Here is a 15,325-nt window from a genome sequence, read left to right on the forward strand (position 1 = left end):
CAATATAATAGGCGAAAATAGCAGATACACCTTTCATGTATTTACTCCATTGTTTTTTTGTTTTAAATAACCTTAAACATCGCGGGTGATCTTGAACCATTAAAGGACCCATTACTGTGGTTAATGTTTGCATACCATGTTCATTTGCCCACTGCTGTGCAATTTTGCGAGGTACTCCGCTCCACATAACCTGACGGTCATGCTGCCAAGTGCTCTCGTGGAACTGCTGGCAGATCTGGCTAGCTTCCTCGGTGGTGAGATATTGGTGAATATAATCGAAATTAGACAATAACCAGAGACCATTCCGGGTCAGGAGCTGCTTGATAGCCTCTTAAGATACCTAAAGTTGGTGTAGATTGGAAATCATTCTGATGTAGGCACAGAATACTTCATGGCCCCAAGTACAGCGATCTGACCATTGTGTGTGGCTCAAAGTCTCATCAAGTTCATCGTTGTATTGTATGCCCACGCTCGGATTTTTTCGCTAAGGCTTGTGATGGGAAATTCAAAGTAGGGTGACTCCCGTTGTTAGGTCCCTAATATTGCTAATATTCCTATCCACAGGAAGCGCTCGATTATATAATTAAGCTGAATAAAGATCCCGCTTTAGTTGCCCAAATGATTAATTATTTGTATACACTTAACTATCAAGTGGGTCCCCACCTTTCTAATAGGGACTACTCCTTCCAATTGCTACCTGAGGAAAGTAAAATTGAGGTGAAAGAGGATGTGAAGCTTCCTGATAACCCGCAAGAGACTAAAACAGCCATGGTGAATGGGCAGGGGCCTGAAAGCTCCAAAGTAACTGACCCGCTTTCCTTTCACATATTGATGTATTCGTTTGCAGATAGGATGATTATAAAAGGGCTTAAGCACCTCTCGCGAAGGAAGGTGGAGCTAGACATGACTCAACAGCTGGAGAGCAGAAATTCATTTCCCCAGGCGGTTTTCGAGATTTACAACTCCACACCTCTTAGCGACAGAGGGTTGCGGGACTTGGCAGTGAAGATCACCATGGATCATTTACCTATATTAAGGAAAGAACAGGACAGGGTTCCTGCTGTTTTCGAGGACAGCCTTCTAAAATCGGTTCCCCAGTTCGCATACGACCTTCTTCTTGCAACGATAAACAAGACAGTTGACATCTCTGGCAATAGTTCTGCATTTCAATCTATTTAGCTCGTGTTTAGAGAACAGGAACAATAACTGTTCTCAGCCAACAGTGCTATAGGGTTTAAGCAGTCAAAAGCCGATGTTATTATACTTGATATCACTCGGACCATCCAGCCTGTTTCCCAACCCGTTATCCGGCAGTAAAATATTGCTTCTGGCATTCTCAATTGAGTCTGAATTTGGAGTTAGTTTATACAACCCCGAAATCAGCTCTGCCAATTTAATTATATCATAAATTCCTCTTTCCTCTTATGATGTATAGAGCAAGTCGCGCTGGAATTAACGGTGCAGGTATCAGAGCGCTTCACTCAGCGTTACCAAAAAGGCCCGGCAGAATGATGGCATCTCCAGCAAAATCTGTCGAAATTCTTTGCTATTTAAGAAAAACTTTCCATGGCGTATTGCAAAATCAAGCACTGAAGCTTAAATATCACTGTAATTTGAAGGCTCCCCTTAATCACCCCGGAAGACAAACTGTATTAGCTAAGTGATATCCCTAACTCGGGCTTCGTGGAGAGGGAATTCTCGAAGCATATGCAATATTTTATAGAGGCAAATATCACGTAATTCACTCAGATCGTATTAAACAGCAAAATGGTTGAGACGGGCATGGGTAAGGAGAGGCTCACTGTAGTCCTATCCATGGGAATACTGATGTTTGCCTCCATTAGATGGGAGAGCGGGCTGTGGATATATTCCCCTCACTATATAATCTGAAACTTCTTGGATAGATTGCAAACTCTCAAACATGTTTCCATTCAAATTACCAGTAAAGTCTGATTCAGTACGTGGCCATTTTTCATTAAAGCACGCAGGGGCAACATCGCGTGGTAAGGGAATAGAATAATCCCCTGTGCAGAGATACTCAAACACATAGGCAAAGATATCTTCAACAGGCTTATTGATCCATATCAATTTCTCAGGCGAATCGGTATCGACGTCATCCGCATTCTGGTTATTTGCCTCAGGGAACTCGGCGAATTTTAACAGTCCAGAGTGGAGGTATGCCACCATACAGCTTGGGCCGACTTCAATCTTGATGATCTTGGATTTGAAGACACTGCAACGGTGTTAGTTTAATAGACATTCTGGGATACAACACCTCCAACCTGATATCTAGTTTTGCCATCTTTATGAGTAAGAATGGAATACAACGCAAAGCGCACTTTAACTGGAATATTTGGACTCGTTTAAAAAGCGCCCGGGAAAATTGTACTTTGGAAAACTATAACGATAACGGCAGAAGCGAATAATCCAGGAAATATTTGTCAAGGAAGGCCAATGCGAAAATCTGGGGAGAATGTATTTATCGATGTATCAGGGCCTATGTATTTATAGATCCTACGGTAATGCGCTTAAATAGCTTTCCATTGAGCAACACGGTGTTGAATTGCTAAGGACTGGCTAAACTCTTGCTGGGATTTCATAAGGATCAAGAGGGTTCGAATATATTTCCCTCATCTTGGATGCGGGAGTCCTTTAACAATTAGTAGGCTTGCTTTCTTTAGAAACATCTTACTAGGGCTCGCTGTTGACCGACCCGCTCCCCACACCTGATACACTTTGGACCACTGACTGGCGACAACCGAGGAAGAATTTGCCCAAGGTAAGCCTGACTTGAAGGAGCGAGCCATCCTCAGTAATCCATTGTCGAGAGAGAATTAAATAAACTGGATAGACTAGAAATAATGGTTTTGTATGGCTGCAACAGCATTTAGTGGTATTCCCAATCCTCTCTTTTGTGAAGCCCGGCCAGCCACCACGACCCCCAGCAAGCCTTCCTTAAAGGAGCCATCCTCAATGGGCCTGTCACCCGTTACTGATCCGATTAAGCCAGAAGGCGATTATCATGGCACATGTCGCCAAGGCTAAACTAGGTAGCTGAGACGTGAGGGTCAAATGAGACATGCTTGATGATCATGCCCCCGTAGATTCACGTTCAACAGCAGGAACGGCCTTCACCACCTTGACATCGGGCGCTCTGCTACTGGTCTATGTTGATTCTCTAACCGCAAGCTTTTATTTGGATAATGATCCTCTAGGATCTCAGTGGAAAAGCTTTACATGATCTTGCAGAATCTGGAAATAAAGACTAAATATTGTCAAGTAGCAACTTCCATCTTCTCTCTCATAACAGATAATCACAACCAGCCTTCCTGGATAGAGCTGGCATAGGGTCAATTTTATATATACAATGAAAATAGATTAAACTCGTAGATATGTGGATCTCGGGCCGTAGGGAGTATTAGTCCCGCGATATAGAGCTAGTAGTGTGTTCAATCCGCAGCAGACTAATAGTAGAAGGCTGGAGGCCAGTCTGGGTTCAGGGACCAGGTATGTAGGCCGACTGGGAGAAAGAGCGAATGTTCACAGGCAGGGGACCATGAGCGCAGGGCGTAGATCCAGCGACAGCAATCGCTAAGCAGAGGTCAGCGACCCGAAGGCTGGAGACAGGGAGCCAAGTGCATGTGTCCAATGATCACAGTCGCTGAGCAGAGATCAGCGGCCCGACAGCTGGACTGGCTCGAGGGCCGTGGCTCTCAATCCCCCTGGGCCCTCGCAACACCAACTGGTGGCTGTCTGGGCTTACAACCTGCTACGGTCATTGCTTCATTTATTACCAAATCTCCCTCAAAATCCACGAAGATTGTGTTTGCCCCATCCTCAATTGCCGCATCGTAGCACTGTGCTGGGGTAATCATGCGCAGGTTCTTATTGTAAAACGTTGCCCCACGGTTCCTCTCGTCTTTCCGAACCAGTCGCTCTACAGCGGTCGGATCGGATGGGTCCACGACTAGTTCGTGGATCTTTCTCCATTCACCATCCTTGCCTCGAGCCTTGAAGGCGATTGTAACGGGTGCGACAGGTGCCTTTCGCGGTAGTTCCTGTGTAACGTTCGTCCGAGCGGGGCGCGCGACAATATGAGGAGTGAGTATTTTCTGATTTTGCCTTTGTGCCATACTATTTGTCCCGGCAGGAGTCCTGGAACTGATGGGGTGTAGGTCTACTTCCCTTTGTTTTGGCTCAATCGATGAAGGGTCCTGCGATGGCTCGGGGCCCGCGGCCTCTATTTGCTTTGATTCAGTAGCGCTGTCTGCCCAGGCCGCAAAGTCAATTTGAGTGACCACCCTTCGGGCTCGCTCGCGTCTATTGCCAGGATCTGTCAACAGCCCAATCCCCTCGCTCGTAAACATTGCCTTCTGGTTGGTGCATCGCTAAAAAGATCTCGACCCGTGCCTTCAGGGAGAAGCTGGGACAAGGGTTCCTTTCCAGAATCAAACATAAATTGTGCCAGAAATTTCCCCGTATAAGTGGCATTTCACCTGGAAATATGGTGTACTAAATGCTGATTGCACAACTCTCATATAGGTTGACTCTCTCCTTCTCTCTCACTCTCACATACACATACATTTGTTTATACACAATCGGGCGGTTGCCCATCACACATGAGCCCATCCGTTCCCCACCAGGACCTGCATCTCGTCGATCAAACAAAATGTCGCAGGCTCAAAACGGGCACCATGATGTCTCTCCCAGCTGGTGACTCTTCTTCGAATGACCCATTTTTTGAAGAACAAGTTTGTGGTCCAGCGTCGAATTCGGTTTTCCCAAAGGGCCAGCGCAACATTGTGCAGCGAGATCCACGCCGTATGAGGATGAACGGCGGCGTATGCCGGGGCATTATAACCCACACGAGCTCTAGGGTTCAAGTAGACGCCTTGTGCGGAGGAAAGAGGATTATCTGCATGAATTAGGCAACATTCGGAGCCCTCCAAATGGAGTTGCGCCAGAGAATCGGGTATTGCGCGGAATTGCAACGGGTGGTCCGATAGAAAGGGGGCTATAGGCATGATTACTATGATAGTTTTATGGTCAGTCCAGTGTCCTTGAGATTCAACAGATCGAAGTAAGAAAAGAGGAAAAGACAAAGCCTGCGTACCCATACCGTTCCAGCAACTCTTCACCGGTACAGGAGACATAGCGAGCAGTGCATCCCGCGAAGTTGCGCTACGGAAATAAGGCCATTCTTGCATCAAAGTCTCATCTCCATTAGAATCACGCAGAGCAAATGTATCATAGTAATGAGGAGGCTTAGAGAAATCTAAAGCGCAAGCAGCGGCGTAAACACCGTTGTTTGTGTTTAGCAACGAGATCACGTCGTCCACCTGTGTCGGCAAGCCAATAAGCCTATATTCTTCATTCGTACACATTGAGACACATACAGTGAAGATCACATCATTTAGAAAAAGCACCTTGTCGAATACTATGCCGTTCCGTGCCAGATCCTCCAAGGGGCGTAAGGTTAAATTGCGCAGCCGAGCAAGATAAGGTATGCGTCTCAATTCCTTTTGGCCACGGGGAGTGTCGATCCAACCATCACCTAGAGGACCTGAGATCTCATCCTGGTGAGTTATCTCAGAGAGTGTAAGGTTTCGCCGTACGCCTAATCGATCTAGCTCGCAGTCGAGATCCCGGAGCGCTCCCTTGCTGTCATCCCAGCTCCCGCTTTCAAAAATGCTCACAAAAATATTCTCCGGGCCCCACGTCTTTACTAGTTCTATCATAGCATTATTCCAATGGCTCCGAAGGATAGCCTCGTTGTTCCAGTGCGTACTAGCAACAAATATTCGCTCGAAGTGGTGTGCGGGAGTGGACGGAATACGATCCACAGCGGAGGCTCGGTGCTGAATGAAAAGCACTTCCAGCGCTGTCCAGACACACAAACATGTTGACAACCCTAAGAGAAGACGGTAGTGAAGTCCACGCTGGCGAACCAGTCTACAGCGTGTGAGAGGGCCCAGCATGACTAGACGTTTTGAAAGCATATAAAGGTGTCCATTTACACCGGGAATTATAGACGAAGCGAATCCTGGCAAACTTCATTAGCGAAGAACCCTTGTCAAATACAACCATAGCCTCTCGTCGAGTAGGTCTCCAGCTCATGGCAGCGCCTTGGCATATGTGCCTTTCATATTGGGCAGCTGGCTTGGTGTCGGCGCGCTATTGTGGGGGGACTGAGGGATTTTTTTTTTTTTTTAATTTAATTTAATTTATTTCTTGACGGTATGGTGTACGGAAGATCTGTAAGACTTCCTCTGGGAGCCTCAGATGGCAGCATAGCAGCTGTCATATTTTACAGTATACACGTTCTAAATGATCTTTGATGTTTTAGAAAACCGTGTCAGGCTCCCGTTGGCCCTGCAGCGATGATGTAGTTGCTCCTGAACCTTTAGACAACGTCTATCTAATCCGGGTACCAACAACCCCTATTTCAGTGTCGATAAAGCAATCACTCTGGAATTCAATGTGAGTCAATCACGGATGCGCAGGTCAGGTAGATATTCCAATTGAGGCTACGGCTACGGTGGGGCGTCTGAAGCAGGAATCGAATTTGAGTATAACTGTGCCCCGAAACCCGAATACTGATTCAGCATCAAGTGACCAGCCGGTTCGGATCTTGTAACCTGGCTAGCTCCAGCATAAGTCGGTACATATATATGGTCAGGTCAACGTCGCGGAAGGCTTTGGCAAACCAGTCACGACCTTGCTCCGCGATTTCTTGAGCTCTTCTCTGCCCAGTCTTAGTGGACGTAAGGTACCGAACGATCTCAGGAAGCTCTTCCATACTTAGACTAACTGGAACATAATGAACCCATGGCCTAAGCCGTTCATCATGCCACTCCCGTAGCAGGGTCTGTTTCAATGGAACTGACTTGGAAGCAAGAAGTTTATAGTACCGACCGCTGATACCGTTGCCATCTATATCAAACACAAGCCGTGATCGAAGGGGTTGGTCTTTATCTGCCCACGACTTTATCTTAAAGTATGCATGCTGATCCCTACAGGATCTTCGCCCGCATTGAAATATCCGAGTAAAAGCAACATTAAAAAATCGGCCGTTAATGAATGACGACGATATTGCCGGGCTGATTATACCGGCATTTTCTTGGAGATAGGAGTACTGAAGTCGCTGGAGGTTCTGCGCCAACTGGACAAATCGTTGTCGATGGAAGTACTGCCACTTCTCATCTACAGCAAAGCCACCCGTAGTAGAGCCTGCCCAGTAGAGATTGTTCTGCTTTTTATTCCAGTCGATATCGGGTGTATCTACAGTATATTTGAACTCGTCCTCGTTATAGGCTGGACTGGGATATAGGATATCACCCATCGTCGACAGAGAACCTGTGGAGAGGACCGGCACTGCGCCCTCAAATAGATAAAAAGATGTGGGGCTGATAGTCAGACCATGCATCGCGCTATACTCGGGATGCTGGCAGAGATCGATGGCCAGCACGGGATCAGTCACGAAGGGGAGGGTCGGCTTTTTCGCAGTGTGGGTAGCCATCATTTCTCGGGAGGAGCAATATTTCGTCAGTGTATCCCACACCGACCGCCTCGACAGATCGGTCAAGTTGAAGCGTTTACTGCGAAGGCTCTCTGGTCCTCGCGGTAGTGGCATCAGGACTCTCGGCTCATCGAGGTGATTGATAAGAAATTTGACGTCAGGAAGAACACCGGCCAAGCTGCTCATAAGGTGGTCAAATGAGGATTGTATGTGTCTGTCGAAAGTGCGGCCCGGATGACTGCAGTGAGTCTTCGCCTGTTGACCAGAAAATGTACAGAACCACACTTCACTATGCGACGTACGCATGCTTTGTATATCATCCATAATATCACGAATATCTTGCCCGTTTAAATGCCAGAATGGTGAAATAGCTTCATAGATATTGTCAAATTCATCAATTATCGGCGATTGATGCAGTTTGGCAAACTCAAACCAGGCTTCAAAGCCGGCTGGCGGCTCTATACCGTATCGACGCCGATATTCGTTATGAGCGACCGTGTAATCTTGGGATTGCTTCTGGAGTAGGGTGTCAAAGTCTCTCCTGGCATTGTCGATTAAAGCTTCGATCGGATGCTGTCCAGAGATTGTTGGAGACTGCGCAACCCTAAGAGTGTCGACAAGGTATGGGATAAGAGGTACAACGGAAAGCACCCAGAGAGCCGATCGGGATTTTGCTTGCCCTGGGAGCATATAGATAACCTGGCCGAGGGTCAGGAGCGACGCTATAACATGTAAGAAAGCCTGAGCATCCGAAGAGAGCATCAATAGATTTCGTGTAGATATAACACCGAACAGTCTTATGGCAACAACAGTACGCCAGGAACAATATCGAGTCTACTGACATGGTTAGTAACCCCTGCATAGAGTTTTTGATGAAGAGTGCAACATACTATATCTATGAAGAAATACCAAGCCGAAGCTTTTACTGACCCCAACATGAAGATGGATGCTATAGGCTGGCTTCGGGGGAAGCCAAAGGCGACCGTCTCCGCACCAAATACGATGACCAACAGACTCACCACACGCAGCGCAAGGGGGCAGATGGCGGCTTCACTATCCAGGAGAGGAACGCACCGAGTGTTTCGCCTATGCATCAGAGTAACATAGATACCGAGTAATGCAGCCACTGGAATAGCGGAGAGCAGATAACCTTGAAATCCCCAATCTGCTAGAGTAATCATAAGAAACGATGCAGCGACAGCGGTACCCCATACGGTATCTACTAAAGGAGTAGAATACTGTGGATCGGATCCCGCAGAGCCACCAAACTCAGAACCCAGATACCTCTCTGCAATCAGAAGCAATGGAGTTAAGACGGGCTATTCGAGGTCAGCCTCGGAGGAAGGGACCAGCCCTAGTTTCCTCGACGTGGTAGGGTGGCTACATACCAGTACACCAACCAAACCGTTCTCTGCTTGGTACACACCTAGAGTGGCAATCCCTAGTGCAACTATCCATAACGACTTTCCAGACTGCGGCTGAAGGTCTGGTTCGCTCAAAGGGGACCTCGTGCGGATCTTGTTAGTCTTGAGTCGTCTTGCCATTCCAGATATAGTCGGCAAGATCACCCAGGCCAGGATCTCTGAGCAAAGCTCGGATTTCCTGGAGCCCAGACACGCCGTCCATAAGCTGCACAGCAGGGCTGCCCCTGTTGACCTAGTGAGCACATCGATATGGTGGAATGATGGTGGCCGCATCGTGTACTTTGGGATAAACTCTCACAGGGAGGCGAGGGACTCTAGTATGTGGCTCAATCGCCAGGTCTCATAAAGAGTAGGGACAGCATTGACTCGTTATTGTCGAGCAAATCCCAAGACACATGACAGTGCTTCGTAGCCACACAAGACCCTGTTCGTTTCTGATCATTTGACTGGCCCGGTCAAACCAAAGCCGTCGGGCTTCATCCACTCTCATTAATACCCTGGAAGTGCCAGGGTTTCATGGTCTGAGGGTGTATATGATTATACCCTCTATCTCCAGCAAGAGCGCCTCACAGTAGTAGGTATGGAGACTTAGAGTCTGACTCCAACTCTCGGTGTGGCCTAGAAGTGTTCCAGTTAATGGAGCGAGTTTCCTGTCCATACTCTTAATCTGGAATATGGATATGGGTTGTTTGAAGAGAACGTGGGGAATGCTGGGAGGGTCAAGACAGATTGAATCTTTTTCAGGAGCGTGACCGGGAGTACCTTCGGGATGCGTTCAACTGAGTCTAGATGGTTTGCCATGTCTGATACCAAGAAGACATGCATAATTAATTAACTAATTCCTCCGTATCGACTGCTAGAGTATTTACGATATAGTAGAGCTCCTAGGGGCAGGGATCGGAGATTGGATCGCATTTCTTTCTAGCCAATTAGGGCCCAATCGAAGGGTCTTCCACGGAAAGAATTGGAATCATTCATCCGAAGACTCCGAACTAAGGTTCACTCCGCCACATTAGAACTAGCGTTGTTTTTTTTTTCTTATACCAATTGAGTTCATTATATTAACTCTTCTAAGGACCTAATTCTAGGGCTTTAGCCTTGGCTGAGCATTGGATTAGTATTAGAAACTGCGAATTATAGGTGTGTGGCTTAATGTAGAACGCCGAGGCTTGGTAACAAACAATCCCAAGTACTGCCTGCTGTATCTATCCAAATTTGATACATGCTTTCGGCCAGACACAAGTATAAGTTTAGTTGGTGACGAGGGACTCTCCACCCAAATATTGACCCCAGGTGAGAAAATCGCTCTGACGCTATAGAGTACCTGTATCTACAGACTCACAAAGTACAGAGTCCAGTCTTTATGGAACCTAAGAGGAGAAGAGCCATATCCCTGGACAATAATGAGAATCTCAGACACATAACCACGTCTCATAAGAAGCAACTCATCTCTCAGCCAAATGCTAGACTCTAGAGGCTTGGCGCCATGATGACCCTTGCCATCTACTAAACAAAGCCATATCTCGGGAGATGAAGGGAATACTGTATCTTGGATCCATCATTCGATGCTATATTCCCCGCAGTATATATTAACAAACGCCATCGAGAGAAGGGTGACTGGTGGCATGATGCAACATACAAGGGCCCAAGGCCAGCTGCTTGAGGGGATTCAAGTTAGGTCTTACGTCTGACATGGTTATGACCACTTGTACACGCCAACAACTTCATGTCGTGACATAGAGCCCTGTAAATTGTGGTCTATGGCCGCGTGGCTCGCCAACTCCGTAAGTCAAAGGCCCGAAAATGCCAGTTCCAACAGTTATATAAACCCTCGCCGTCCGCTGCTGCTTCTCTCGATATAGTTCTCCAGTCCCATCAATCGCTCATCTTCTATACAACCTTAGAAATTCCACTAAAAAACACTTAATTCTTTTCTTGGCCAGTACATCTGTCTTCTTCACGCCCTCCAAAATGCAGTTCTCCTCCATTTTTACCATGGCAGTTGCCGTCATGCTGTCTGCTCCCACCCTGGCTTGCAAGTGCTTTGTGAACGGCAACCAGGATGTCGGTAGAACCCAGTCATGCTGCAACTCACTTAGCGGTGTTTTCCGGGGCGGCAATGACTGCCTGGCGAGTTCGATCTCGGAACGCCTCTCGAACTTCCGACGATGCTGTGGTGGCCAGTCAGATTGTGACTACCCCCACCTTGCTGAGGGCGCAGCTGGGCTGGAGGAGCAGGAGTTTGACCACATCAAGACCATTGTTGTTGCTGCTCCTACCCCCGCTGTCTAAGGAGGGATTTGCTCAGCTTCGATCAAAGCAGCCCTTCGTCTCTCTATGACATTGCTCGCGTCTAACAATCAACCTCGGGACGAAGGCCGTTTTCGAAGTTCGAAGGCTCCCATGTACGTCTCTGGCTATACAACGAGGGTAGTATAACATTCTTTGTCACACTGAAGGGAAAGTGATATTAACTGGGGAACAAAAATTTGAAAAAAAGAGGGAGGAAGGGAGAGAAGGAGGGGGGAGGAGGGGGGACATGGAGTGGTTCTGGGACTGTATGGAGCATTGGTGTCAATGTCCCAGTTGCTGTATATTGTCCTAGGCTTGGCTGGTGAACCTTTGGTCAATTGTTGATGGTATCAGTAACAAACCCTGTATATACTGAACTTTCAGTCACATAGGTAAAATCCGACCTTAGTCATTCTTTTGAATAGGACATACTAGTATTTTGGTATAGCGTAGTGTCGCATAGCATAGACTCTTCTGTAAAGAATCTGCTTTGGCAGGGCAGAAGACCTGTCAATTAGGTGAGAATCACTGATACCAAATAGTGTAATTGATACTAGTATAATCCTTGAGGAATCCCTTCCGATACCCTGGGGGTTGACACTTTTACACCCGGGTAGTGTAGGGTTACATTCCCAAGTCATGATATCATACAGCTGGACTGGCTCGAGGGCCGTGGCTCTCAATCCCCCTGGGCCCTCGCACCACCAATTGGTGGCTGTCTGGGCTTACAACCTGCTACGGTCATTGATCCCATGTATTCGGTCCAATGATCAGAAGCCTATATTATAGATATGTCCCTAACGCCGGCGTTTGGCTGCGTGGTGGCTTTCTGGTTCCAGTTCCTCTGCAATCGACGCCAAGGTTTCTTCATTTATTACCAAATCTCCCTTAAAAGTCCACGAAGATTTTGTTTGCCCCATCCTCAATTGCCGTATCATAGCACTGTGCTGGGGTAATCAAGGGCTCCCAGCTGATAAGAGGTTAAAGTATTGGCTGTATAATATAAATCTAAGGAGGCATATTAAATAATATATTAAGAAGACTGAATAGCTAATGACTGATCCTATATATGATTACTTATATTCATTTATATTGGAGCATGACTTCCGGTACTATCTATATAATATATATAATCTAGCTGATGGAATTTGGAAAACTGGGAAACTAACTTTTTTTCTTTAGAAAAAAAGAGATACCACAATAAAAGTAACTGGAATAGAGAAGAAATGTTTTCATGAGGCATACCTCCAAAGTTTCCCACCAAGTTATTCAAGAGTACAATGAGATGATCCAGGATACAGCATATAATCTTGAGGTCCATCTGCAGCAAATTGACGAGAAAATGACGTAACTTACTATCTAAAACACTAATCCCTCAGCCATAAGTACAGACCTGGAAGATGAGAGAGAAGTGACCAAACAATGCCTTCGTGTTTGTGAAGACGCGAAATCTTATATCGAATCCTTGACGAATCGAGAAACTCATCTATTGCAAGGGGAAGGGTCGCCCCAGACCACTGCTGAATATGATATGCGGCAATTCTTTGAAGCGCAGCTGTTAACACGCCAGGCTCTGTATGAAAATCGGGATAGCTTCGCACAGATCATCAGCCGCCTTGGGAAACGCCTAGAGTCCCTGGTCCTGAACGGGGGACCATGGGAATGACAATGAAAGACTGCGACTACAGGAAGATACCAATACCCCGAAGCAGTGTCTTGAAGTGTGCAAGGTGGCTAGTGAAGTTTCCCGTCAGAAGATATATAGAATTGGGGAGGTGACTGCCGATGGTGACAGCGATCAAGTAGTGGTAACTACTTTGGCGGATTTATTCGATATCAAGAAAGCTCTGTCTAAGGGCAATTCAGCGCAGTTGGTTGGCTCAATGACGGATGAGTCTCTTCGGCATCTGGCTGAGAAACGTTATACTAGTCGTTTTGGAGCTTTAGCCAGTGACCTCGACTCTATTGAAGCCGGCACCACCAACTCGTCTTCAATCTTCGAGACTCCAAAGAATAAACATGCTTTTTCGTCTCAAACTCCTGGGCCGGAAACAAGATGTAAGAGGCCATCCTCCAACGAGATGAGAAAACGGGCAACAGGCGGTGCAACAGGCTAAGGATGATGTCAATGAAATCCCAATTAGATGCTCGGCAAGGTAGACTGCAGCGCTAAGCCTTCATCAAGGGCTAATTTTCGAGGCCTAAGGTGTGTTATCCACCACCATCGCCTATTTCTATTCTAGCCACTTTCCGCAATGCTGAAGCAGCTCCTCAATGGACCCTCAAAAAGAGGAGCATCGATAGAGCCTTGAAAAATGTGGGTCGACACTATCATTTCTTGAGTATATGCCGGAAACATTTGATACCGCTGGTCACGATGGAGCTTGGCCATCTGTGAGGGTGTTACACCAAGGGAGACCAGCATACTCTTCTAGAGCCTATACTCTTATTACATGGAACTTTGTCGAATAATATAGGGTGATATGAGGAAAAGTCTGAGATATAGTGAATTTATATGTTATATAAGTCTGCATTACGCTCTTTGGCTTTTTGGTTGGCGGTCTTTTTAGACCAATGTTGACATTTAAGGCCACGACTGATGCTGCATGTCATTATTTATCCCTGAATATCATCCATCTAATTGGAAAGGTGCCATCTTATCAAGATGTAAAAAGAGATTTCTATAAGCTGTTTACAAAGAGCTTTGATCATCTCTGGTAGGAGACGACGCGTCTGAAGTAGACAAGGAATTGCGACTAGCATAGTAATAGTGCCTAGACCGACTGAGATCGTTGACTTGTATCCTGCGATAGTGTCTATAAATTCATTGATATCGCCTTTCATAAATTCCATCTTTGTCCAATCTCGAAAGCCTGTCTTTGATTTTCCGTTGAAAACTTTCATCGATTGCTCGAACTCGTGGCATATTTGACTGCATCGACCAATAGGGCCTTGAAGAAGCGCCAACATTGACGACTCAGCATTGACAGCTTGCGTCAAGGAGTCCAAAATATTGGTGAGGTCCTCAAGCTCAACTTGAAGCCTACGTAAAGTTTTATTGCGATCTTTGAAGCGTTTGACGGTTTCATAGAGCGACTTTGTAGACTGAACGGCAGCTGTAATAACAGCCAGCACTGAGGCAGTAATGCTTAAAGGATCCGCCATTTTTCGATATATGCTGCTAGATCTCCACAGTTTTCTTTGGTAAAGCCGTAGCAAGAAATAAGAAAAAAAAAATTAAATGCTTCCGGCTGAAGGAAGGGTAGCATGGGTTCAAATACCAGCCTCAATTTAGATCATGTACTATAAGGAACATATGATTGGCCGATGTTGGCGCCGTGGCTGTATCAACGGGGATCCCATCGCGCTATTCTGAGATGCCGCGGGGTATTTCGTACCTTTACCATGAGTTGGAAGGGTTTGGTTTGCAGCAAGCAATTTCGTAATGTTGTGCCTCATGTGGGTGATGCAATATTCACAGATCATGTGTAGAAAACTGAGAACGGTATTGGCTGGAAAAAGTACTGGAACAGAATGATTGGCCATTGGCTTGTTAATGTAGTAAACTTTGCCCAGTTGAAATTGAAGGTGGAGTCAGTAGAAGTGTTGAATGGTTGGCACTGGGACCATATAGTATATTTGGTTCTGTATTTTCCAGAGTTACTAATGTAAGGTACATACTAAGCCTGCTAAGAAGGGAGAGGAGCAGCGGTATTCTCTCCTTGACTATTTATCGTTGCGACATGAAATATTCTAGACTATTTCCGTAGAAACTCATGGAAAGGTAAGTTTGGGGCGCTCCGGAAGCGCTCCCGGATCAGATCGTGGCCCAGGTATGTGGGGTGGTCATGCTTGCAGGTAACTGGCGGTAAATCTGATAAGCATAGCGAACTGATCTCCTGATCGTGTCACGTGAGTTACTTTCTTTGTTGGAACATACGGACGTCCTACGCCGCCTGCCCCTATTGGTCGACCTCGCTTAGTCGTCATTTAGTAAGCTAGATAGTTTAACGTGACCGATCACCGAGCTGCGCGGTCCCCACCAAACTGCGCGCTTACCAAGTAGATTTTCAAATTAAAGGTCATAATA

At 46.5% G+C, this 15,325-nt stretch overlaps 7 protein-coding genes across 7 annotated transcripts; 2 read left to right on the plus strand and 5 right to left on the minus strand.

The window, feature by feature from the left end:
* Positions 1–1,809: 1,809 nt before the first annotated feature.
* ATNIH1004_007550 (uncharacterized protein) lies at positions 1,810–2,302 on the minus strand (the record flags this gene model as incomplete). Its single annotated transcript, XM_033572170.1, has 2 exons — positions 1,810–2,233; positions 2,283–2,302. The coding sequence occupies 2 exons, from the start codon at positions 2,300–2,302 to the stop codon at positions 1,810–1,812; spliced, it is 444 nt and encodes a 147-aa protein (XP_033425485.1).
* Positions 2,303–3,713: 1,411 nt separating this feature from the next.
* Positions 3,714–4,367, minus strand: ATNIH1004_007551 (uncharacterized protein; the record flags this gene model as incomplete). Its single annotated transcript, XM_033572171.1, has 1 exon — positions 3,714–4,367. The coding sequence occupies one exon, from the start codon at positions 4,365–4,367 to the stop codon at positions 3,714–3,716; it is 654 nt and encodes a 217-aa protein (XP_033425486.1).
* Positions 4,368–4,613: 246 nt separating this feature from the next.
* On the minus strand, positions 4,614–6,117 carry ATNIH1004_007552 (glycosyltransferase family 69 protein; the record flags this gene model as incomplete). The annotated part of the gene is made up of 4 exons (XM_033572172.1): positions 4,614–5,029; positions 5,114–5,339; positions 5,397–6,043; positions 6,069–6,117. The coding sequence occupies 4 exons, from the start codon at positions 6,115–6,117 to the stop codon at positions 4,614–4,616; spliced, it is 1,338 nt and encodes a 445-aa protein (XP_033425487.1).
* Positions 6,118–6,607: 490 nt separating this feature from the next.
* On the minus strand, positions 6,608–9,216 carry CAP2_1 (glycosyltransferase family 90 protein; the record flags this gene model as incomplete). Its single annotated transcript, XM_033572173.1, has 3 exons — positions 6,608–8,353; positions 8,410–8,838; positions 8,908–9,216. 3 exons carry the CDS (start codon positions 9,214–9,216, stop codon positions 6,608–6,610), a joined length of 2,484 nt encoding a protein of 827 aa, XP_033425488.1.
* Positions 9,217–10,914: 1,698 nt separating this feature from the next.
* Positions 10,915–11,235, plus strand: ATNIH1004_007554 (uncharacterized protein; the record flags this gene model as incomplete). Its single annotated transcript, XM_033572174.1, has 1 exon — positions 10,915–11,235. The coding sequence occupies one exon, from the start codon at positions 10,915–10,917 to the stop codon at positions 11,233–11,235; it is 321 nt and encodes a 106-aa protein (XP_033425489.1).
* A 1,234-nt stretch (positions 11,236–12,469) lies between these two features.
* ATNIH1004_007555 (uncharacterized protein) lies at positions 12,470–13,352 on the plus strand (the record flags this gene model as incomplete). Its single annotated transcript, XM_033572175.1, has 3 exons — positions 12,470–12,582; positions 12,622–12,874; positions 12,924–13,352. 3 exons carry the CDS (start codon positions 12,470–12,472, stop codon positions 13,350–13,352), a joined length of 795 nt encoding a protein of 264 aa, XP_033425490.1.
* Positions 13,353–13,872: 520 nt separating this feature from the next.
* On the minus strand, positions 13,873–14,400 carry ATNIH1004_007556 (uncharacterized protein; the record flags this gene model as incomplete). The annotated part of the gene is made up of 1 exon (XM_033572176.1): positions 13,873–14,400. One exon carries the CDS (start codon positions 14,398–14,400, stop codon positions 13,873–13,875), a length of 528 nt encoding a protein of 175 aa, XP_033425491.1.
* Between the last annotated feature and the right edge of the window lie 925 nt (positions 14,401–15,325).

This window comes from Aspergillus tanneri (genome assembly GCF_003426965.1).
Source record: "Aspergillus tanneri strain NIH1004 chromosome Unknown AapTan_7_pilon_pilon_pilon, whole genome shotgun sequence".
In the NCBI taxonomy this organism is placed as follows: Eukaryota; Fungi; Ascomycota; class Eurotiomycetes; order Eurotiales; family Aspergillaceae; genus Aspergillus; species Aspergillus tanneri.